At 31.2% G+C, this 24832-nt stretch overlaps 2 protein-coding genes across 3 annotated transcripts in view; one reads left to right on the top strand and one right to left on the bottom strand.

Moving 5' to 3' along the window:
* LOC107436928 (sphingomyelin phosphodiesterase) overlaps positions 1-19854 on the top strand; it is a 67943-nt gene extending 48089 nt beyond the window's left edge. For both annotated transcript variants that reach the window (XM_087157218.1, XM_087157219.1), the window contains exons 9-13: positions 4984-5071; positions 12828-12910; positions 14346-14532; positions 15308-15492; positions 17930-19854. In XM_087157218.1, coding sequence (XP_087013344.1) covers positions 4984-5071; positions 12828-12910; positions 14346-14532; positions 15308-15492; positions 17930-18056 — 670 coding nt within the window. In that variant the 3' untranslated portion in view covers positions 18057-19854. The remainder of the gene's footprint in view (positions 1-4983; positions 5072-12827; positions 12911-14345; positions 14533-15307; positions 15493-17929) is intronic.
* A 1527-nt stretch (positions 19855-21381) lies between these two features.
* LOC122270820 (NADP-dependent malic enzyme, mitochondrial-like) lies at positions 21382-23245 on the bottom strand. The gene has a single exon (XM_043049737.3). The coding sequence runs from the start codon at positions 23220-23222 to the stop codon at positions 21597-21599; it is 1626 nt and encodes a 541-aa protein (XP_042905671.2). The 5' UTR covers positions 23223-23245; the 3' UTR covers positions 21382-21596.
* Between the last annotated feature and the right edge of the window lie 1587 nt (positions 23246-24832).

Here is a 24832-nt window from a genome sequence, read left to right on the forward strand (position 1 = left end):
TTCCTACTGATATGTTGGCGATCAGTGTAGTAGCAATAGGTTCATCTGTTTGGATCGATTTGTGGTAATCTTTTTGTTTCTCGCCACTTCCCTTATCTCTACCAAACCCTTCACGAGCTAAACTGATCATTTCTTCAGATTCGACCTCATGTCTCAAAAAGCACATTAGTTTCTCAAGGGATCTCTGACTGGTAACGTCATCAGTATTTTCAGAAATTCTACTCCGTTCCCAGGCTCGCATAACATTTTCAGGTAAGCATGACTCCACAAGAGGCTCTAGAAAATCAGCAAATTTCTCTTTCGTACGTCCCAAACTTTCCAAAGCTCTTAATTTTGTTTCCAGCATATCGTAGAGGGTTGCTAAATCAGGAGAATTCTTTCCGGCAGTAGCATTTTTCATAACAAGTGAAAGGAGATCTCGAACGTATATTTGTACTAAAAGATCTTCTCGGCCAAACCTTAATTTCAATTGTTTAATGGCTTTCGGATAATTCTCTGCTGTTATTGGGAAACTGGAAACTAATCTTGCTGCCCTGGATTCGGGTACCATAGATTGGTATAAATATTGGAACTTGTCGATCGCAGATAAATCTTCGGATTCATGAATTTTTGAAAATATACTCCAGAATGTGAGATATTCTTTAGGGTCACCAGAGAATGTCTTCAATTCAAATTTCGGTAGTTTTAGTTTCACGGCATTATCCTCTAAAGAACTTTTGGCGATGGAACCGGAGTTCTTATTTAAAAAAGTTGCGACTTTTGCGTCTAGTTCAAGATAATTATCTCTGTAATTTTCCGCTGCTTCAAAATCAGTTTCGTATTCAACAACGGTCTCAGGTTTTTCTAAAAGTACTGAGGATATTTCATTTTGAATTTCATTCAAACGAGAAAATTTATCTTGCAATTGTGACCTTAGTGCGTGCAACTGATTAATATCCTTGGCAACAGTTTCCGCTGCCGCCAAATATTGCGCCAACTTATTCGACGTGGTCGTAAAAGTTGTTCTTAATGACTTTCTTTTCACTTTAAGAGCATCCATATTCTTAATGTAAATAATATTTAGTCGGTTTATTAACTAAATTCACTTAATAGGCCCTCAGTTTCTACTTATTCTAAATCTCGAGTTATTTTTCGTTCTTAAACTTAATTCAAATCAAACATATAAACTGTGCATAAAAGAAGACTTCGTAAAAAGGATATAACAGAAACAACCAAAATTCAAAATTATTCGTACCTATTTAATCCTTGACAAAGTAATATCTTGTTCGTAATTTTGCCGTCTTCTAATTCACATCGGAATGCAGAGTACAATGTCTATGTCACGGACGCCACTTTGTTATGACTCGAGATTCTTTTGCTTCTAATTACTTTATTTTACAATACAACACTCAGAATAATAGGACTATTTACAATATATTATTTACATGTATTTGTTGGATGCATAAACTTACATCATAAAGATGAAAATCGTATCGAATTTTCTTAAACGCAACGTATCGTAAGTTCTTTAACGTAATATTATAAACATAAAAAGAACATAAAAATATAATTGCCAGATTCACAAACTCTAACACAAAATTAACTAGAAGAAAACATGACGGAAATGTTAAACTTGAAGTGAGTGGCAACATCTCATTGCTGAACAGTTTGTCCAGGCATGGGAATCTTGAAATTAAGCGAAGTTTTAAATCAAATTGGTTGCTAGTTTCTAGGGATAAATAACCTGCACCTACGTTACGTAAAAAAAAAATAAATTTTTTTTTAAGATATTGGAAAATAAAACAAAAATCTACAGATGATCGACAAAACTAAAAAAAAAAGAAACTATACTTCGAAAATTAAGTGTGTAGAGAAATAATTTCTAAAAATAGGTCTCAGTCGCCAAGATTGCTCTCCTAGGGAAATTTTGGCAACCATAACATCATCAAGCTCACTCCACTTTTATTTAAATTTGGCAACTTTGTTAAATACAATTTTTGTATATCCTAACCAATTGGTCATAGAAGAACATCTTGATCATATCAGATGTTGCCGCTAACGCAGCTGTTTTAAGGACTCCAAGCAGATAAGAATGAAAAAAATGAAAAAAAAAATCGTTTTCCATTTATTACCTACTTGTTAAATGGAGTATCATTTGGTGTCAAAAATGCAGATTAATTTTCATCATTATTATTCAAGTTTTTTTAAAGTGTGTCTTCCATACAGTAGATATTTAAAGCAGCTATGGTGGCTCAGGGTATAGAGCGCTCGCCTCCTAATGAGGCGAATCAGGTGTGATTCCCAGTAATAACTGCTCGATATCCTAGTAATAACCCCAGTAATAACTGCTTCTGCTCCTAGCTTGCAGCAATCACAGTTCTGACGTAAAATATTTTCAGTGGTAGACAGATATAGCTTAGAATTTCCCTTTATTGTTGGTCAAATCTTGGGTCGTTTTAGTAGTGTTTTTATCTCCGTGTAATGCAAAAGTGGTATCAAAAAGTCCTCTGTGAAGGTTAGTTTGTACCACAGCTTGATTCAGGAGTTTTCTTGCCCTCTGGGTTGGGTCCAGAACTACAAGGCTTTGGATCTGAACACTAATAGTCGTAAACTCAAAATTAAGTCGGCTGTTTAACATCGGTTATGAAATAAGATAGATACTTAGAGCTATTTCTGATCGTAGGTTATAAAATAAAATAAACTAGGAGGCTTCGCCCCCTGCTCGCTGGCGCTTGCCAACCCCCGGAACTGCTTTCGCAGTTCATTTCGGATTGCTTCACAATCCGATGCTCGCTTTGCTCGCTCATTGGATACGTTCTTAACGTCTAGTTTCTGTATACTTTTTTGAATACTGAAGTTCCAAAATCTTTTCACTGTAGAAAATTCTAAACATGTACATTTCAATATTAATTTGAAATTGCAAACAGTTCACATATTTTGCATAATCACACTATTCTAAATTTCAGTTGTTGAGAAAAGTAACTGTTGTAAGTTTTGTTTTAAAGTCTTTCCCACCAGAGGGATAAAGCCATGTGTTGTAAAACAATATGAAATAGTAGTCTGCCACTGAACGCCGGATGTAAAGCATCGGCTTTGATGAAGATAATTTTGTATTTTTAATTCTCTGAAGGGCGCCACCCTAATAATATGGAATTTGTAAAATAAATGTATATATTTTTGATAGTTGATGAAGCCCATCATTTTGTGTTTTCATCCGTGTTCAGAAGCAGAACAACTATAAGTTTTTATTTTATCACAAAAATATAAAATGTATAAAAAACAAAGAAAAAGAGTATAGTCATAGAAAAAATTTAAATTATAATATAGTATTTATCAGTTAAAATAAAACTTTTTGTTCAAGTCGTTGCTAACAATTCAAATTTCCCCGAGGCAATTCTAAAGTATAAATTAAGGTAGTATTGTTAAGTTAAAACACAATAATTTTAGTTTTGATGTCAACAATACAATTCAATTTTTCACAAAAACGATTGTTTACATTGTTAAATTCAATGCCAGAATTCAAATTTTTCTGAGGCAACTCTTGACGTCTAAATATTATTTTTTTTATGCACACATTTCTAAATGTCAGTATTCAACCACAAAACAACTTAGTCCTCAAATTTAGCATGAAGTTGTAAAATGTAATGAAAGAGGGTCATAGCAATAATGAAAGTAGAAGTAAAGTTAGTACTGTAAAATTGAAACAATATTTTTAATCAATGAGCCAAGTTCTTCAAGAAGCAGTTGTAGAAGTAGGTTGCTTATTTAAAACTTTTTATAGAAATTCTTTAAAAACACAATTGTTAATTTAGGCATTTGGCGATACAACACTTATAAAATTGAAGGATTTGTTACGTCAAGCGCTCAGGTATCGTAATTTTGATCTAGTTGCGCTTCTATGTCATTTTGATTTATGTTGCTAAGTTAACTTTCAAAAAATTCTATGGCTGGCAGCAGCATTTTTATTTTTTAAGTTGTTTATTTTTATTTCTTTTAGAATTCGTTATTTTTTTTAGAGAAATGTTTTTTAACCTAACAGAATTCTTTGCCGACTATTTTCTCTATAAATGAAGAAAATGAAGTAAATATTTAAGTGATGTGAAAAGAATCTTATTTAGTTGTACAAAGTACTTCAGCCAAAATTTGGGAGCCACGTAAGAGAATTATATATATTAGATCAGAAACACATCATTAAAAGGCAGACTACTTTGGTGTTTTCAAAACTAAGCAAAACAAAGCAAACGTTGCCACCGGCGGAAAAGAAATACAGCCAAAATTTGGGAGCCACGTAAGAGAATTATATATATTAGATACTTAGAGCCATTTCTGATCGTAGGTTATAATATAAGATAGATACGTAGAGCCATTTCTGATCGTAGGTTATAAAATAAGATAGATACTTAGAGCCATTTCTGTTCATAGGTTACAAAATGAGATAAATACTTAGAGCCATTTCTGATCGTAGGTTATGAAATAAGATAGATACGTAGAGCCATTTCTGATCGTAGGTTATAAAATAAGATAGATACTTAGAGCTATTTCTGATCGTAGTTAGCGAGTGTTTTCTTGACAGTAGAAAGGCGCAAAAGTCTCTCACAGAATGAGAAAAAAGAAAAGACACCAGATGCATTTACAACTCTAAATCATAACTCTAGTTTTTTTTCTCTTTTATGACCATTCTTTCATGTTATTTTATGGCCATATATTTGTAAAATAAATACCTTTTAAAAATTTGAATAATACTGTAGTTTGATCAGAAATTTTTTTATAGTGTAGCTTGGCCTCTTTTTAGGCTGTTAAGAAAAGAAACATAGTTCGATACATATAATATTGTTTTGTCGTGGACTAAGTTAGAAATAAATGTTGTTAAGTGTGGTGGACTCCGAGATATTTCTTATTCAGGCAATTTTAAAGCTCAAATTACGTTAGATACAGGAGCTTTAATTAAGAACTAGATATTTTAATTTCGAAATTTTGAATAGTAAAAAGCTTTTCCGTTTATAGGTGGATGCTTTTGAATTCAACAGATCCCGGAAGAGAACTGGAGTGGCTTGTGAATCAGCTCCAGGAATCAGAACTTAAAGGAGAAAAGGTATTAATTATATTTAAGGGAAAAAAATAATAAATTTTATTTCGAGGAGAAAAGTTATTAAGTTTATTTAGGGGAGAAAAGACATTAACTTCATTTAGAGAATAAAATGTATTAGTTTTATTTAGAGAAGAAAAGGTATTAATTTTATTTACAGGAAAAATGGTATTAGTTTTATTTAGAAGAGAAAATGTATTAATTTTGTTTAAAGGAGAAAAGGAATTAATTTTATTCTAATGAGAAAAGGTATACATTTTATTTAGAGAAGAAAAGTATTAATTATTTTAAGAAGATAACATGTATTTATTTTATTTAGAGAAGAAAAGACATTAATTTTATTACAGGAGAAAATGTATTAATTTTATTTAGAAAATAAAAGTTAGTAATTTATTTCAGAGATCTTTGGAAACATGTAATTATTTACACTTACTTAAATTAACATACATTACATACATTTTCAAAATACTATTTACTTTATTTATTAATCATTTTACTTTTTGAAACATCATTCACTAAATTGAATGACAGTTTAACGGAATTGAACTTAAATTTCTGTTTAAGCCCAGAAAAACAACTTCCCTTTTTAGCAATTTTACTATTGTGCTTTTCTCGCACTTTTATTATAGCTTTTCTTGCACTTTTCTTTGGTCTTTATGCATTTTATGAGTACTAAAACACTGATGCACTAGAAATACTATATGATATTTTATGATTCTGGTTTATTTTGGGAATTCTATTAACGTAATAAAATGCAAAAAATGATCTCCATTTTTTGGTTTTAAAAATCAATTTGCTTAATGCAATGCAATTCAGGCCTTTAAATTAGCTTTTCAGTGTCCATTATTTATCTCAAGGAACCGTGAAAACAAACGTAATTATGAGACATCCTCATATTTACTATTTTAACATAATGATCAGTCTTTTGCAGACGACAATGAAAGAACAAATTACACAAATTGCCACACCCCGAAACTATAATTGCCAAATAGTTTCTTTTCCAGAAATTCCTTTAATTGCGAAGTAATGCGTATTGTTTTCGTAACCCAGAAAATTGTATTGATTTTCACAAAATGAATTAAAAAATTCTATTAAACGAAGATGTTTACGTCGTCAGGTGCTATTTTGCTATTTTAGTTTTATTCGAGCTATAATATGATTGCTTACGAAATCCATTGATTTTCTAGGCATTTGGATGCCCAAAGGGAATTAGTGTGAATGTTTATTTAAAAGTACTTGAATCTAGGAGGATCATTTATTAGGAAGCTGACGCTGAATTTCATAAGCATTGAATACAACACGAAGTTTATGACTCATTTGTTTAAAGGTTCATTATTAAAATCGATTTGAAGCTGTGAAAGTATTTTGCTTATATTTTTTTGAAAATAGGTGTCAAAATTTTCAAGAAATGAAATACATTATCTAGCAAATTGATTAGCTGAATATTAAAATATATTTAAAATCAGAAGTAAGAACAAATAGTATGTTTATGTTAAATCAAATAGCGTTTCAGTAATTAAGTATAAAAACAATTAACACACATACACACGCATATATATATATATATATACACTGCTGGACAATTGCTAAGGACGGATAACACTATCATCCATAGCAACCACAAAATGAAGGGAAGCAAAATGTGGAAAATTAGAATAAGTGCGGGATATAGTAAGAAGGGGTATGCGTATGTAAATTTTTTTTCCACGTTTGTTCATCACGTGATAGCGCTGATAAGAGCTTTAAAGGTTTTGACGCGTTGTGGAGAGTTGTTGTTTCAAGTCAAATTTTTACAGGAAAGATTTAATTGACGAACTTGAAATTTTCGGCATGTCTTCCCGATATTACTTAGATGATTTTAAGCGTGGCCGATATATTGGAAAGATCGAAGAAGGGCGAAAAATAAGAGACGTTGCCAGGGAGTTCGACATCGCTGACGGTGTTGTTTAACGGCTGTGAAAATCTTTTAAAACTACTGGAATGTGTAGTAAGCGGCATGGGGGAGGTCGTGTTAGAAGTAAGACGCCTGCTGAAGACAGATACATCTTCCTATCAGTAAAAAGGAACAGGCGCACCACAGTTCAGCAGGTGGCAAATCAGTTTCTGGCTATCACAGGAAAGCAGATTTCCCGAAAAACTGTTGCCAGACGTTTGAGGGGAGCACTATACGCCCGCAGACGTGTTGTGTGCGTCCCATTGACCAGACAGCACCGTACTGCACGTTTGCAATGGTGTCGTGAGCATCACAATTGGACTGAACAGGACTGGGCATGCGTACTCTTCTCAGATAAGAGTAGATTCAGTCTGTCATCGGATTGTAGACGTCAACTGATCTGGCGCGAGAGTGGTACTGGTTATCGTCCAGAAAATATTCAGGAAAGGGACCGATATCCGACATGCAGTGTCATGGTGTGGGCTGACATCATGATCAATGGCCGCACGCGCCTACATGTGGTTGCGAATGGGACTATGACGGGCCAACGATACTTTGATGAAGTTCTACTTCCTCATACTTGTCTTTTCCATGGTGCTGTCGGTGATAAATTTGTTTTTATGGGCGACAACGCAACATGTCATCGAACACTCGCTGTTCAGGATTGTTTAGACAGCGAGGGTATTCAACGTCTCGTATGGCCATCACGTTCTCTAGATCTAAACCACATTGAAAATGTTTGAGATGCTTTGGGGAGGCAATTTGCTGGTTGAAACTATCCTCCGACAAACAAGAACACCCTCATCCGTGCACTGACAGAAGAATGGGATAAATTGCCTCAACAGCTGCTAGATAATGTTGTGCAAAGTATGATACGACCTGTAGAATGTTGCATCACACTCCACGGTGGACATATCCCGTACTGACACCTTTCTTCAAGTTGCCTGCTCAAGTTAAATGCATTGTTCCATTATTCCGAACGCAGAATCAAATGAACATTTTTTTCTTTCAGATATTTCATAGCTTTTGTACTTTCCAGAACAATGAATGTTCTTTATTCTAATGTCTGAACAGTGTGGCAACTATACTTTATCCTACTAGGTCTCATGTCTCGCTTAATGTTATGCTACATTGCAATTTGTGATCCGTCCTTAGCAATTGTCCAGCAGTGTATATATATATATATATATATATATATATATATATATATATATATATATATATATATATATATATATATATATATATATATATATATATATATATATATATATATATATATATATATATATATATATATATATATATATATATATATATATATGTTAGGCTACCTTGAGTAATAATATTAAGAGTATTGAATAGTTTATTACGCAAAAAGTATTTATACAGAATAATTTTGCATTTTTATCGAAATAAAATCTTAGTTATGAAGTAATTATTTGGATTTGTTTTTAATTCTCTCTTAAATGGCTGTAGAAAGCTTAAGCATAAACGGCTATGGAAAAAAAACCCAGCTTTGCAGTTATATAATTTATATATACTACACTGGTTATCATAAATTAAGGAAAATTCACAAAAATCGCGATAACTCAAGAAATTACACATGGAATTTTATGAAACTTACCCACAATATACAACACATAGTAAGGTATTAAACAACATAAAAAGAAATTATCAGACATTAATAGTAGTATAGAAATTAGCACATGTATAAAATAAACAAATTGGAAGTATCGGTTTGCAATAGAAAAAGTACCTTTAATATGGAATATGATTGCCTCTAGAAGCAATACAGCACAAACAGCGATGTGTGATGCTTTCAATTATGCGGTCTATCAGTTCAATAGGAAGTGAGAGCCATTGCTCTTGTAAAGCAGTTGCAAGCGTGGCAAGGGTCTGAGGGGGCGGATTGATGGCAGATACACGCCTCCCTAGAGCATCCCAAACGTGCTCGATAGGATTCAAGTCCGGGGATCGAGCTGGCCACTCCATGCGAGTAATTGTTTCCTGTTGAAGATAATCATCAACAATGCGAGCTCTGTGTGGTCTTGCATTATCGTCCTGTAACAGGAAGCAATCACCAATTGCCCCGGCATATGGGCGCACATAAGCATCAAGGATGTTGTCTCGATAAACCTGAGCATTCACGGTTCCCCTTGGAAAGACATGGAGGTATGTGCGCCCTCCTAAGGATATGCCTCCCCAAACACAGACACTGCCTCTTCCGTATGCATCTCTTTCACGGATGTTTGATGGATGATAACGGGTCCCAGGTTCTCTCCATATCAAATAACGTCTACTGTCACTTTCTAGACTAAACCTGGACTCATCCGTAAAGAGAACAGGCCTCCATTGATCTGACGTCCAGTGGACATGTTGTCGGGCCCACTGCAAACGGTCTCTCCTATGGCGTGATGTGAGCGGCACGCAAATGGCTGGTCGTCTCGCATACAGACCACCTTCGTGGAGCCTTCTGCGCACAGTTGACGTTGACACCAACCTTCCGGTGGCTGCAGCAAGAGAGGATCTAAGATGTGTCGGAGTAGCGGTTCTATTCCTGCGTGCACTTAATGTCAAATATCGGTCATCGGCACTGGTCGTAACAGTTGGCCGTCCTTGACTGAACCTCCTAGATGCCGAATCTGTGGTTTGAAATTGCCTCCAAAGTCTATGAACCACAGATGGACTCACATTTAGCCATCTGGCCACTTCTGATTGACTCTGCCCTGCCTCTAGTCTCCCGATGGCTCTCCATCGTAGTTCTTCAGGCAAATGATGCCTAGAGGTCATTATTACGAATTGGCTATCTCAGATTTTCAATGTCGCAATCACAGTAAAATTTGTGTGCTTTCTCTCAAACTTGGACTTTTATGCTCCAGGCAGATGACGTAAGCCGAGTGCAGCGCCACTAATTTGCATATTGCAATTTTACTCAGCTACTCTTAGTGGACAACATATGCAAATTTTGCACGGTTTGGCTTACTTTTGAAAGAGTTATCGCTATTTTTGTGATTTTTCCTTAATTTATGATAACCAGTGTATATATTATAAAATATTAATTGCCGTCTGTATGACTATAATATCTAATTAGTTTAATTAATCTATAATGATCAAAGATTAGTATTTATTACAATTAAGTGAAAAGAAAAGCTAAAATAATATTAGTTAATAGATTCAATACAGAGACTGAAATGTTGAGACAAAATAAATAAATAATAAAAACAGAGAGACTACGAACTAACAATGTTTTATTATTAAAAATTAAAAATCCAGAGATTACAAATTCAAATTAAAAGTTATAAAAGTCAATTCTAAAAGATTAAAACAGATTATTGATGATCAAATATATTGTTACTACTTGAATGCACAACATGTAAATTTGAAATTGTAGCACTTAATATTAAAATTTTTTGTACCAGACACATAGATTTTTTCCGTTTGAATACCTCGCATGTGAATTCTATACCATGCTTAAAACAATAAAATTAGTACAATAATTATTTTAAATGCGTGGAATTCCATGCAAAAAAACAATTTTTCGCTACTACTTTATAAATTCCAAATGTATTTTTAAGCGACAATTTGTCGCCCATGCGTATGATTTTAGCGATATTTACAGAATGTTTGTCGACATACTGGCGTAAACTCTAGTCATACCAATTATTCGTGACGGAGTACAGCACGCAACGAAGGATTTGGATTAGCTTTCTCTTTTACCTCACAGAGATGGCTATAGTTTTAATACTTCTGGTGCCTACTAGGTTGAAATGTCCTGAAGTCACACTTACGATGGATTTGGATTAGCTTTCTCTCTTACCTCATAGAGATGGCTATAGTTTTAATACTTCTGGTGCCTACTAGGCTGAAATGTCCTGAACTCACACTTACGATGGATTTGGATTAGCTTTCTCTCTTACCTCACAGAGATGGGCATAGTTTTAATACTTCTGGTGCCTACTAGGTTGAAATGTCCTGAATTCACACTTACGATGGATTTGAATTAGCGTTCTCTGTTATCTCACAGATAGGGACATAGTTTTAATACTTCTGGTGCCTACTAGGTTGAAATGTCCTGAATTCACTCTTACGATGGATTTGAATTAGCTTTCTCTCTTACCTCACAGATAGGGACATAGTTTTAATACTTCTGGTGCCTACTAGGTTGAAATGTCCTGAACTCACACTTACGATGGATTTGGATTAGCTTTCTCTCTTACCTCACAGAGATGGATATAGTTTTAATACTTCTGGTGCCTACAAGGTTGAAATGTCCAGAACTCACACTTACGATGGATTTGGATCAGCTTTTTCTCTTACCTCACAGAGATGGATATAGTTTTAATACTTCTGGTGCCTACTTTGTTGAAATTCCTGAACTCACACTTACGATGGTTTGTGGGATTTATGAGCTTCAAAACTGACTTTACTAAGAAAAATTACATAAGAGTTTTGACTATATCATGGACATTACTTGAAAATAAATAAAATAAAAATCCAAGTACTCCTACACGGTCAACCGCTAGATGGTGAAAAGTTTAGTTAATGCATTATTTAAAACTAGCCACTGTGTTAGGATTGGAGAAGTTAAAAAATTGGAATATTTAAATACAATTGTACTGTACATTCGGTTTGGTTAACATTAAAGTTAATTTGCTGCAGAAGATAATTTTGAAAAGTGACTCAGCTTGTAGCTAAATGTTGGTAGCTCGCTTAAGGTAGCTAGACTCTTAATAATATGCTACGGAGTGGGAGTAACCTTTCATGGTAAAGTTTCTTTCAACCACATTAATAATATCAAATTTAAAGTACAGAAAAAATGTGTTTAAATAAGCAAAAAATGAAGTATGGAAGCTTCAAATGCTGATTTTTTTTCCTTCGAAGTATCAAATTGCAAATATATTATGGCAAATTTATCTGCTATTACGAGGAAAAAACATACTTGCCTCAGGGAGCTTCTAGCTCGTAACTCTGGGTGTTTGGAAATTTTTTTGTCTGATAGTGTATAATTGCAATTTGATGTGTTGAAAAAAAAAAGAACTTAAGACTTAGAAACTTCACAGTTTACTCTAGTTTTATCTTGGCTTAGTTTTTTTGCCCATTAAATTTTAAATCAATAATGTATTTAAAATAGAATTTACAGTGAAAGGTTTTTCCACGGGTGTAGCTATTATTTGTCGAGAAATTGATAATCGAGAAGTTGTAAAATTTTGTTTTGTAAAATCTACTGAAGAGGAAAATTTCTTAACAATTCATTTTGAAATTTTATAAAAAAAAAATAGTTGGTTATTTTTTAAATCCTGGCCAGGTGGCCGAGCGGTTAGCGTGCCAGACTGCGAAGTCAATGCCTGTGGATTCAAATCCCGTTCAGGACATGGATGTTTCTCTCTGTGTATTATGTGTGAACGAGGCCCAACCCTAGCTGTGACAATCTGGAGTGGGTAACGTTGCTTGCTTCCGTGACTTTTGCTACAAGTTGCTAACCAGACTACGCGAAATGAGCAACACCTCCGACATCTTTCATGGCGAAGAACAATAACTTCAGTGCCTGCCATTATAAATGAAAAAAAAATGTTATTTAAATTGAGGTTCGGGAATCTGAAAGTTTTAATGTTTCTCTTCGAAAATGAATAATTTCGCTTAAGAAAATATCCTATATTTGAATTGCATTTCTGTTGTCTTTCTTTTATTTTTGTAATAGTAAATAAATTCTTTATCATTTGTGTGATAACGAGGTTTTACTAACTCCTTACATTCAGAAATGTTAGTTATTTACGAAATGAAGAGCTACTTAACTATTATTAGAAAATGGTTGCTTGAATTTTGCAGGTACATATTATTGGACATATTCCACCTGGACATAGTGATTGTCTGCCAGTGTGGAGCTCTAATTATCACAGAATAATTAACAGGCAAGTATTTGCTAATTTTTATTTAGATAAAAAGTAATTTTAAAATTTTTATGAATTAATTTACTAATGATATATGGTATTCAATTACAATCACAGTGAGATGCTTCTTTTTAAAGAATTATAATCATTGGTAATTACTTTTTTATAAGTTTGGTTTCTACTCTTTTTAATCTTTCTTTACTCTCTGTATATTAAGTTCACTCTGTACATTAACATTCTGTATATTAAAAATCACTCTAATGTAAGCTTTGATGCCATTTTTGGCGCAGTTAAAAATTAATTGCAAAATTATTGTTTTAAAATTTGAACAAAAATTGTTAAAAGATGCGCATTTAAAGCAATTCTCTTGTAACGCGCATGTGTGGAAAAATTTAAAATTATTTTCTCTCAATTTTATAGGGGATCATACTTGGAAACTAATGAAAAAATTTGATTTAAGTATCTTAAGAACATAAAAATTTCAAGCAATTTTCTAAGTAGTTTTTGTACTTTTTCAAAGATCAAAATGATAAGAGGTTTTCCACATATTTAGTTTTGTTTTTGCTGTCGGTTATAAGGTCGTGTAATTTGCAATACTACATAATACAGTTTGTAGAAAACCCTTGATTATTTTGATTTTTTTTAAATCGAAAAATTATTATTAATTGCGTGAAACTTTTTACTTTTCCATAAGTTGCCAAAAACGATTTACTAAATGCTATTATTTAAATTTTTTAATTGCATGCGCAATACAAAATAACTACTTTAAATGCTCATATCTTGTGCATTTTTTAGCATTTTTTTTCAAATATTACAACATTTTATGAAAATTAACTTTAAATTTCTCCGAAAATTTTGTCAATTTCACTGAATATTTTGAAAGCTATAATAATAAAAAAAAAATTCAGTTTTTTACGAAAATGTTAATTTGTCTCTATGAATCTTTAAGCTAGATTTACGAAATTTTATGTAGTTATTGCAAATATAAACCAAAGTAATTGAGAGAATTTAGAATCTTATTGCTTGACTTTTTGGTTTAGGGTGTTAAAAAAAACTTTTTTTTTTCTTTCGTAATTTATTGTCAGTCTCTCAAACTTTTGAAAGCCTTAAACTCTATTGCTAAGTATGAAAATTCGTATGAATTAAACACTTCTAAGCTTACAAAAGTGTTCTCTAAGTATTTTCTGAAAAATTCTTGAAAAAAATATCAAAAACTGGAAGCGTTTCTTCCTGTGTCTTCTTCTCTGACGCTATATTTTTTAAATTCAATGTTCTGCGCCTGCGCAGATGACTTTACGTCAAGAGAAAATATTGCACCGAGACTTTGACGTCGGTGTCCTACTTTAGAAATGTAAATGAGTTTTATTAAATTAAAGAAAGATGTTTTTCAAATGGAATATTAATTTTTTATATATTAATTTAATATTAATTTGATGCATTTGTTTTAAAAAAAAAGGTTTGAGAACACAGTGCGGGGTCAGTTTTTTGGACACAGTCATCTTGATGAGCTTGAAGTGTTCTACGAGGATAAATCAAGGCCAACATCTATGGCTTATATAGGACCATCAGTCACTAGTTACGACGGAGTTAATCCTTCTTATAGAATTTACACAGTGGATGGGTACTATCCTGAAACAACATGTGTAAGTTTATTATATTACAATATAATAATCGTGTAGTTTTTCAATAAATAATACATTTAATGAATAAATAGCGTATTTTATTAATGAATAGTGCATTTTATTTATAAACAGTGCATTTTATTAATAAATAGTGTGTTTTTTCAAAAAATGTAACTTTTTTGCCATTAATGAAAACCACACCAAAATTGTATACGTTGTTTGGTTAAATTATTAGGTAACCGGATTTAGTCCACCGTTTGAAAAAGTCTCAAAAAAGCAGTTTAACTTCATAGTTTAGTTAATACGATTATTACATAAACCCCTTCCTTCTCTCTGTCGTCAAAATGACAAGGTGAAGTTTCGCCCTCTATTTCTCGTGACCGTAATATTTCTAGGATAGTGTGTTCACAAATAGCGCGACAAAAAGATTAAAGCAAAGTATTTCTTATGTTCGGAATCATGTTTAATTCTCCATATATACATCAGATGGCAGTGCCTGACTATTTGTCATGTGTTTAGAGATAGTTTATTTTAAACTAGATGTCGGCACTCATCAAACACGTAAGCAAAAAATTCATCCCAAAATTAAAAATGACTATAGATATTGTATTCTTAGCTTTATATAATTTTCTTGAATAAAAAAATGGGTACTTTTATGATCGTTTTCTTCAAAATTATGCGACCGTTAAAGGGTAAAATGAACTATGCTTCCGTGCTTGGTTTAAAAATACTTGGTTTAAAAATCAGAATACTGGTTTAAATAAAGTTATTGCTGAGTTATTTGCTTTATTTGCAGGCTGTACTGGACTCTGAAACGTTTTACCTGAATTTAACTGAAGCTAACATGTATGATCGCCCAATATGGCGACGGTCATATTCTGCGCGGGAAGAATACGGCATGCCATCGCTTTCTCCTTACCAATGGCATAAACTCCTGGATCGTTTTCATATGGACGAAGAATTGTTTCAGAAATTTTCTCGGTAAGTAAAGAAATATTAATATTTTTAATGAGATTACTTATACAGTAGTTGGAGTAGGACTAATTTGCAAGAGATTATAACAATCGACATAATGCACTAAATTTTATTTGTCGATGCTGTCAAGTCTTGAATTGCCTTGATAGAGAGAAATTAAATTGATCTAGAAGTGCAGAAGTTCACTTTCACATCTTTTAGCAGGTGTAAATTGCCTGCATACATAACATGAAATGCCTAAAATTATGCAATACCTCCTTTTGCTTCCCTCATTGTGTAAACAGGTCTAATTTTTGATGCTGTCTGATGTTCTGCACATGTATTTTTAACCTGTAAGGCCACGAATCAACAACTTTTTCATTTACTACATGAGATTTTCCATGTCATGGGACAGTTAGAATGTACGAATGTAGAGTCCACTAATTTGTTTGCTGTTAAGATCACATGTAAGATATCGCTTGTAATGTTCGTGGAAAAATTGAAAAGTTGTTGTATTAGTGGCCCAGAGAGTTCATGGCATCACGGGGTACAAGTAATTAAGGTAATTAATATTATATATATATATATATATATATATATATATGTATATATATATATATATATATATATATATATATATATATATATATATATATATATATATATATATATATATATATATCATATATATATATATATATATATATATATATATATATATATATATATATATATATATATATATATATATACAAGTTCAAAATGAAGAATAAAACAAAGAAAAATTATAGACATATGAAAAAAAAGGGGGGGGGGAATAATAAGTAAAAAAATAACAAACAACAGTTTATATATATATATAATAATTAAAAAAAAATGAAATTTTATTTAAACAAACCGGAAAAAAAACCGAAAAAAAAAAGATATAATCTTTTCTTCAGCCCACACAATATCAGAAAGCACTCTGTTTTGCGGATATAATCGTGTGGGCTGAAGAAAAGATTATATCTTTTTTTTCCGGTTTTTTTTCCGGTTTTTTAAATAAAATTTCATTTTTTTTAAAATTATTATATAAACTGTTGTTTGTTATTTTTTTACTTATTATTCCCCCCCCCCTTTTTTTTTCTTCATATGTCTATAATTTTTCTTTGTTTTATTCTTCATTTTGAACTTATCTAATGAGTTCTGTTTACTTGCAGCTTAAGCGCAATAAGTGAAACTTATTGTTTTTCTTAACTTTCTTTGTGTTTTCTTGTATTTATATATATATATATATATATGTATATATATGTATATATATTTAAAGCGTTTATAAGAAAACTTTAATAACATAGTTTTCTAATGCGTCTTTCTATATACCTGAAAAAAAATTCATCGACGAATTTTTTTTGCCGTCAATAAACGTGAAACATGTCTGTTGTAGAAGCAACATTTGTTTTATTTAAAATTTCTCAGAGATAATCTTAAAATCAAAAAGGATGTTCCAAAAATCTCCTACATTCTTACATACAAGTCATAATTCAAAAATATTTACATAATTTTGAATTATGACTTGTTTGACAATGTAAATTATTTTGTTTTTGCGAAGAATATAAATTTTTTTCTGCTTTCAACAGTGTAATGGCTTATATTTTATAATTATAGAACGACTAACTACACTAAATTTGTGTAGTTAGACGACTAACTACACTAAATAAAACACTAAATTTGTAATTACGTCACCGATTATAGTTACCAGGTGCTCTAAAAATTATCACCGAGTTGGAAAATCGATAAACGAAAGTGAATAGAAATGAAAACGAAAAAAAAACCCAAGATAGAAATATAAAAGACAAATTTGAGTCCTAAGCTCACCAATTTTTCTGGACCTCTTAATTAATGTTTTGAAATTAACCTGCTGATGACTACAGTCTGATACGAGAAAAAAAACGCCTGTAGGTTTGAAAGCTTTTCCTAAACGTTTTTGCAACCTAATAATTTTTAGAATATTTTTAAACATTTTGACAGCAGGCAGTTGAAAGTTACTTTTCCAAATATTAAAGCTAAATAAACGATAGCTTTGTTAAAAGCAATAAAAGTATTTCAAAATTTAACATAATATTTTTCATTGTTTTGTTTTATTTAAAAAATATCAGATTAAAAGAATAGTAATAATTTTATTACTTTTGAGATCTCTCAGATTTTATGGGCCCTAGACAATAATTAGGTCCACGATATGTATCGTTTTTTGCTCCTTGTTAAGAAGATCGAAAAACGTTTAATACTAAACTTCAAAAATGATCACAAATTTCGTCAATAAATAGCACTGACTGACAGCTCTGACTACGTCTTACGAAAAAACCAACATGAGCCAGAGCAAAAATGTTAATTTTGAATAGTCAATCAAGCAGCCGAAACTTTGTACATGAAAATAGTTTATTTTGATAACTTATATTATAATTTTTTTATTCCTTTTGTTTTTTAGGCATTTATACAGCTTGAGTGATTTTCCAAGGGAAATTTGTACGGGTGAATGCAAACACGAGACAATCTGCCGCATGCGTACAGCACGTTCTCATGATTCGTCTTTCTGTCTGTCTCCTTTCCTTTAATATGTTTTCTTCTTTTTCACAAATTAGTGTTTTCTGCAACACACGTGTACAAAGCACCGCCATTTTTTATCGAAAAATATGCCTTGATTAAAAGATGGCATACATGACGTAGAAGACAAGACAGTCTAAAGAGTTTGTTTTTTACCAGGCATTTAACGAACCACCGAAAATGCTTGAACATTAGAAGTCTTACTTATTACCTGTTGTGATGTGCAATACATGTATAAAATTTTTAATATTGCTGTTATTTGAAATATTTGAAATCATAAGGTTTTAAAACTTTTTAAGCTAATTTTACTTATTTTAAAGTCATATTTATGGGTTGATGATTATAAATATTTGAAAACTGAATGTTGTAAAAAGTTTTCAAGCCTATTTTATTTATTTAAAGGTCATATTCCTTGATTAATGATTATAAATATTTAAAAACTGAAGGTTAAAATTTCTGTATGCACTTTTTATTCGTTTTAAAGTCCTATCTATTGATTATAAACATTTGAGAAAAAATTATTTAAGCTTATTTTATTTACTTAAGTCAGATTTCTTGAAATGTTACATAATGAATCAATTATGAATATTGTAATGCAAATAATATATTGTAATGTAAATAATTGCAATGTAAATAATATTTCGTGACAACAGCATTATACCTTTCGACAATGATTTTCTTGACAACGATAACTTTCGACAATAATTATCTAAACAACTATAATAAAATTTCTGATAATAGTCATTTTGACAACAATAATTTAGGAAAAAAAATTTGATTTAAACATAAATAACAGCAATGCTAAGGATGATAAAAAAATTAAGCGCAAAATGAATTATAGGAAATGAGATACATGCCCGCGCGAAACTCTTTTATTGGTAAAAAAGTGCCCAATATAAAAGTTTTATTGACATATTTAATGTTTATTACAATTTTCAAGCAAATAAATATTTAGTTTATTTAAAAAAATCTACTGCATTTCACCATTTCACTAAAGCGAGTATAATAAAGGTAAAATCAAATGAAAAAAGAATATATGAAGCTTAAGATGTCAGCTTGGCTATATAAGTATAAAATGACGAAAGCTCATCATTATAGCGCAATAAATTCATATAAAAAACAATGTGTTGGGACAAATTGTATCCGAATTAAGAGCATAACGTTTCAAATACTTATAGGATGAAGATCATTTGATATGGGTATAAAGTACACTACTTAACTTATATTTTTAAAAAAGAATTATTTTTAAATAAATTGTTTTTAATATTTATTTAGTTCAAAATATCATTATGTTATAGTTTGGAAAGTAAGGACTACAAATAACGACATTTTTAACAAAAATAATCATTGCCAGCGACGCACAAAATTAAGAAAAAAACATTTACACTATATATTTGTTTATTATTGCATAATATTTATGTGTAATTATTACATAATAAACTTTTTTAAATATTTTCAGAAAAGAGACTTTTATAATCTATCACTGTAGGATGATGTTTCAAAATTTTAAATATTTGAAAAATATTAAGTTAAATAGTTTAAAACTTTAGCACCCCCACATGTTATGCTTATGAAGCAAAAATTCTTCTTATAAATGTATAGTGTTAGTTTGAGTTTTAAAGCTTACTGTTTTAAAGAAAGTTTAAAAAATATATCTCAGTTTGCGTGGATGTGTGTCTGTTTTATGTTTTGTTCGTATTTATTTGATTTCTCAATTGAACGGTATTATTTATGTTTTGTGTTTTATTTATTGAATAATTGTTACAAGTGATTGATTGTAATTAATTTCGAATAAAAAGTTACTTTCAATGTGTTTCTTATTATTCTAGTCTATTTCATCGAATGAAATTATAGTCTTGACAGGACATATCTAATTGTAATCATCGTTCTTAATCAATATTTTTTTAATCTTAGTTAAATATTCGTTTATAAAAAAATATTCTTTTTAGGGTCACAAATTAACATTAATTTAGCAAAAGTGCAAAATACTAGCAACACTTTAGAAATCACAATTGAGGGAGAAGAGATTTAAAACTCTAAAACCAGTTTGACTGATGTAGGAAGATGTGCAGAGGTGAAATACGACTATTAGACATTTCTTCACGTTTTACAGAAATATCAAATCGGTTTTGATCTTTTCATTTATGCTTCTCTCAGGAGGTAATTCGATAGATTTTTGTGATATTTTTGCTTTATCTATTCGATATTATTTATATGTCACCCCTGATATGTATAAATTTGTGACTCATTTTTAATAAGAATTCTATATTAAGGGCAGTGTTTACTGAACATCCTTTGGACTAAATTCTCTCGCTTATGAATATTTTCTTCGATAAATGTTCTAGAAAGTTGAAAATTCAATCTGAAAACAATACTTAGGTACATTTTAATGTAAAAATATAACTTTCAAAAAAATATATCTTATCATTAAAAAGGCACGAAATCTTCAATTTTATTCAATACACTTATGTGAGATAAGTTGTAGTAGCACTTGAAACTAGAAAATTAGCATGTTTATTTAAGTTTCTGTCAGCTACAAGAGATGCTCAAAGAAAATAATTTTGTTTTTAAAGTGAAAAAAATAACCATCGAAACTGACTGCGGAAATGAACATGATATAAAAATTTTATGACATTGCATGTGAACAATTCAAAAAAGAAAAGAAATTAAAAAAAAAAAATGGAAAACATTGTGATCGCATTACTGCGATCACTGGTTATCCATTGATCAAATTTTTTTCCCTGAGCAGAATGTCATAAGCGCCATGACATTTCAAGTCATGCTTGAAAAAACTACTTCAAATGATTTCTGTCCTCTTGCCGTCCAAAAGGCTGGATTGGTTTTCAATTTCAGCCAAATATACATTTCTTAAGACGTCACAATAGTCTTTTCCTTCTTCAGTTTTCATGTCTAAATCGCCACCAAGACAGTAATTATGAATAAGTTAATCATAAATAGGCCATAAAATTTCTTAAATTTATTATGAAAATATTAAAAATACACGCTGGTAAAAAGAAAAAGAAAAAAGAATTCTAAAAAAATTGTCAAACAGCAGCGGTCGTCATAGCAGCTCATGCAATGACGGCGCATGCGCGCTATTTACTAATGCTCCTGAACTCAGTTGAAAAGCGTGATGACGTCCGAATAAGGTGCACACGTCATCAAACCCAAAACAACACCCATTTTGCCAATGGGTAAAAAAAAAATAATAATCGTACTTCTTTTTTAAATTAACGCAATGTTAATTAGTGACACTTCTTAAAAGGCTTTAAGTTTTTTAGTTTACAATCATTTGAGTTTTTCCAGCTGAGATAAAAAAATACTCGTGGTTTTAGAGTCACTCAAGACAAATATCTATGTATATTGACAAACATGAGAGCTTTTTATTTCTATATGAAAAATTTACATACAATAATATATATTGTTAAAAATTTAAATATATATGGTTAAAAATCAAAAGTTTTACTATCACCGTGTTTAGGAGGTCAGTCCATTAAGTAACATTGATTATCAATCCGATACCTCAATTTTTCAATTTGTTTAGTTCAAGCTTACACATCATAGTCATATATATATTGTTTTGAAATTAAAAATTCTTCCATGTCATCAGGTTTGGGCTCGTATGTAGCAAGACCTTCCTGGAACAGAAATTTGGCAACTTCAACTGCAATGGCTAAAGAAATATGTTTGATTGCACTTATAGGAGGATAAACTCGCCCTTCTGACATATGTTCCATAGTGACCTGCGCAGCGAGGGCTTTTGCAGCTACCAAGAAAACATGATCAGTGATTCGTAAAGCCTTAGTGGCAATAATCGCACTTGCAATAGCAGGGAATATATAAACGTTATTTCCTTGACTAGGATGATACGTCTTATCTTTATATGTGACAGAGGGAAATGCTGTACCGCTTGCAAAAATGCATCGCCCATTGGTGAACTCGTAAGCTTGCTTTGCAGTACATTCTGCTTTATTAGTTGGATTACTAAGAGCAAATATTGTAGGAGTTTGATGAGTTGGCATGGATTTTATCACATTTTCAGTGAAAGCGTCAAACTGTGCTGAAGCACCTATCAGAAATGTTGGTTTTACTTTTTTAACAACTTCTCCTAAATCTGAAATTTCTGGAAATTTTTTCACATATTTTTTGTTTGAAGGATTTATTTGCGACAGATCTCTACCTTCAACTAGAAGACCTTTTGAATCCATCATCCATATTTGATCGTAAGCATCTTCTTCCGGAAAATTTTCCTCTATCATATAAAGTGACAACAAGTCGGCTATTCCAGAACTTGCAGAACCAGCACCAAAAAATAAAAATGTATTGTTTGACACATCAGTCTTTGTTATTTTAACACTGCTCAAAATACCAGCTAATCCTACTGCCGCTGTTCCTTGTATATCATCATTAAATACACAATAGTCGTGTCTGTATTTCTCAAGCAAACGTTGAGCATTTTCTTTTCCAAAATCCTCAAACTGAATTAGACAGTGTTCTCCATACCTCTTAACGACTGCTTTCATGAATTCATCAATAAACTCATCGTACTTTTCACCTAGTATTCTGGGTTGTTTGAGTCCTATGTAAAAAGGGTCGTTTAATAAGGTTTCATTATTTGTACCAACATCGAGAGCAATAGGTAATAAAGCAGAAGGTGGAATGAAAGCTACTGCTGTATAAAGAGATAATTTACCAATGGAAATGCCCATACCATTGCTGCCAAGATCACCAAGTCCCAAGATTCTCTCTCCATCTGTCACCACTATAGCTTTTACATCCTTTTCAGGCCAGTTTCCGAGAACTTTAAATATGGAATATTTGTCTTTTTCAGACAGAAACATTCCTCTTGGTCTGATAAACAGTTGGCTATATTCCAGACATGCTTGTCCAACTGTTGGCGTGTAAACAAAAGGCATGAGTTCTTCAATATTTTCACACAGTACTCGGTAATATAGGCGTTCATTTGTATCTTGCAAAGTACGTAAAAACAAATAACGATCTAGATCTGTGTGGTGACTCCTCACACCATTTAATGATGCTTCCACTTGCAATTCGACAGGTCTAATAGCAGGAGGTAAAATTCCGCGAAGGCCAAGTCGGTCTCTCTCTTCTTCATTATGTGCCAAGCCTTTGTATTTTAGAGGATTGCATATAATAGGCATGGCGAAATCAGCCATAATTTGAAAAACAACATCATCATCTATTTTATTTGATTCGGATATTAAGTGATGTTGCCAACATCTTACAACAAAACTAACATCTTTGTGAGTTTTTAACTCCAACTAAATGCTAAAGTTTAAACTTTAAATGAAGTTTTCAATTAATTTCATTTATTTAAAAATTTTATTTCAAGAAGAAATACATATTATTAGGATTATTTAATATTGATGAATAAAATATAATGTAATGTTTTAAACAGTAAAACTAATAATAAGCCGAATTAATAATACTAAACTGAGCCATAGTACATACGAGACAAAAGCTGAAAACTTTGGTGAAACCTTTTTTTCTTTTAGTTATTTTAAAATATAATATTCGCGGTAAGATCATTTTATTACTTAACAGGCTGAATACCCGTTCTTCGCCGGATTGAAAGAAAGTAAGTAAAGAATTAATAAATCAGTACTGAGAGACGACACGACGAAATCATGCTCAAAATTTAAAAAGCAAAGCATACAATTGGGTATAATATGAAAAAAAAAACACAATTACTTTCACTCCGAGCATTTTACTAGGAATAATATTTACCTTTTAGTTTAATCAATAAGTTGAGTTTTAAATATATTTACAAAATTCATAAACTTAGATAAAATAACAAAATAAATTATTCCAAAAGAAACTAGACTAATACATTTCCAACCTGACGAGTAACGACTTATAACAACACACTTCGTTTAATGTTGCTAGAAATCAGGTTCGCAGAAAATGCTGTTTACTAGTTAAATTTAGTAGGAATAACACGACCTGTGACGTAGGCTATAGTATACCCAATTAAAGAGATAGATATAAGAACCAGGTGAGTGAAATTTTTAGGGAATTAATGAGTCGGAGAAAATAATGTAAAATTTGGTTGCATCAATATGGGTAGCTTATTTTATTTTATTTTATTTCAATTAAGACATATTATCAATATTAAGTACTATTATTAATGGTTTCAATAATAATATAGCAAATATTTACTAAAAATGAATAAATGTCTTTTCGCCACAAACTTTGCTTTTTTGCAGATAGGTTATTGTTTTATTTCAATAAATATTCATTATCAACATTAATTGAACATCATTATCGACAATAACAGTATAACGACTTTTTTACGCTTCGGCTTAGCGAATCAGTACTACTTTTCTATTAATTTTGCCTTCGAATACATAATTGATCTTTTTTCGATTACAGTTACCGTTGATATTAAATTACTTTTTTTAAATATAGAAACACATTTTGAAAGAATTTTTATAAGCAAAATAAACACGTGATATCAGATAACTTTAAATAGAGCCCCTGAATTAGCCCTGATAGTATAGGAGCCTTAACTTTAAAAATGTTAATTTGGTGACGTAGACCATGCGTGTTACCTCTTAATGTTGTTCATTTAATTTGTCTAACATAGTGAATATAAAATAATTCAATATTAGAATACGTGCAACAAACTATTTTTCGATCGAATTGAGCCATAAGCTAGAAATTATATCTGTCGTTATTCTTAAAATATGTAAAAAATTGAATTGTCTATGGTTAAATTTAAAACAATGATTGACGTTTAACCAATCAGAAAATTCCATTTCTTTGT

This window comes from Parasteatoda tepidariorum, chromosome 2 (genome assembly GCF_982258835.1).
Source record: "Parasteatoda tepidariorum strain Cologne lab strain chromosome 2, Ptep-v5.0, whole genome shotgun sequence".
In the NCBI taxonomy this organism is placed as follows: domain Eukaryota; kingdom Metazoa; phylum Arthropoda; class Arachnida; order Araneae; family Theridiidae; genus Parasteatoda; species Parasteatoda tepidariorum.

What these genes read in the sequence shown, in the direction of transcription:
- LOC122270820 (XM_043049737.3), bottom strand. Translation starts at nt 23,222, where the DNA reads ATGGCTGATTTCGCCATGCCTATTATATGCAATCCTCTAAAATACAAA.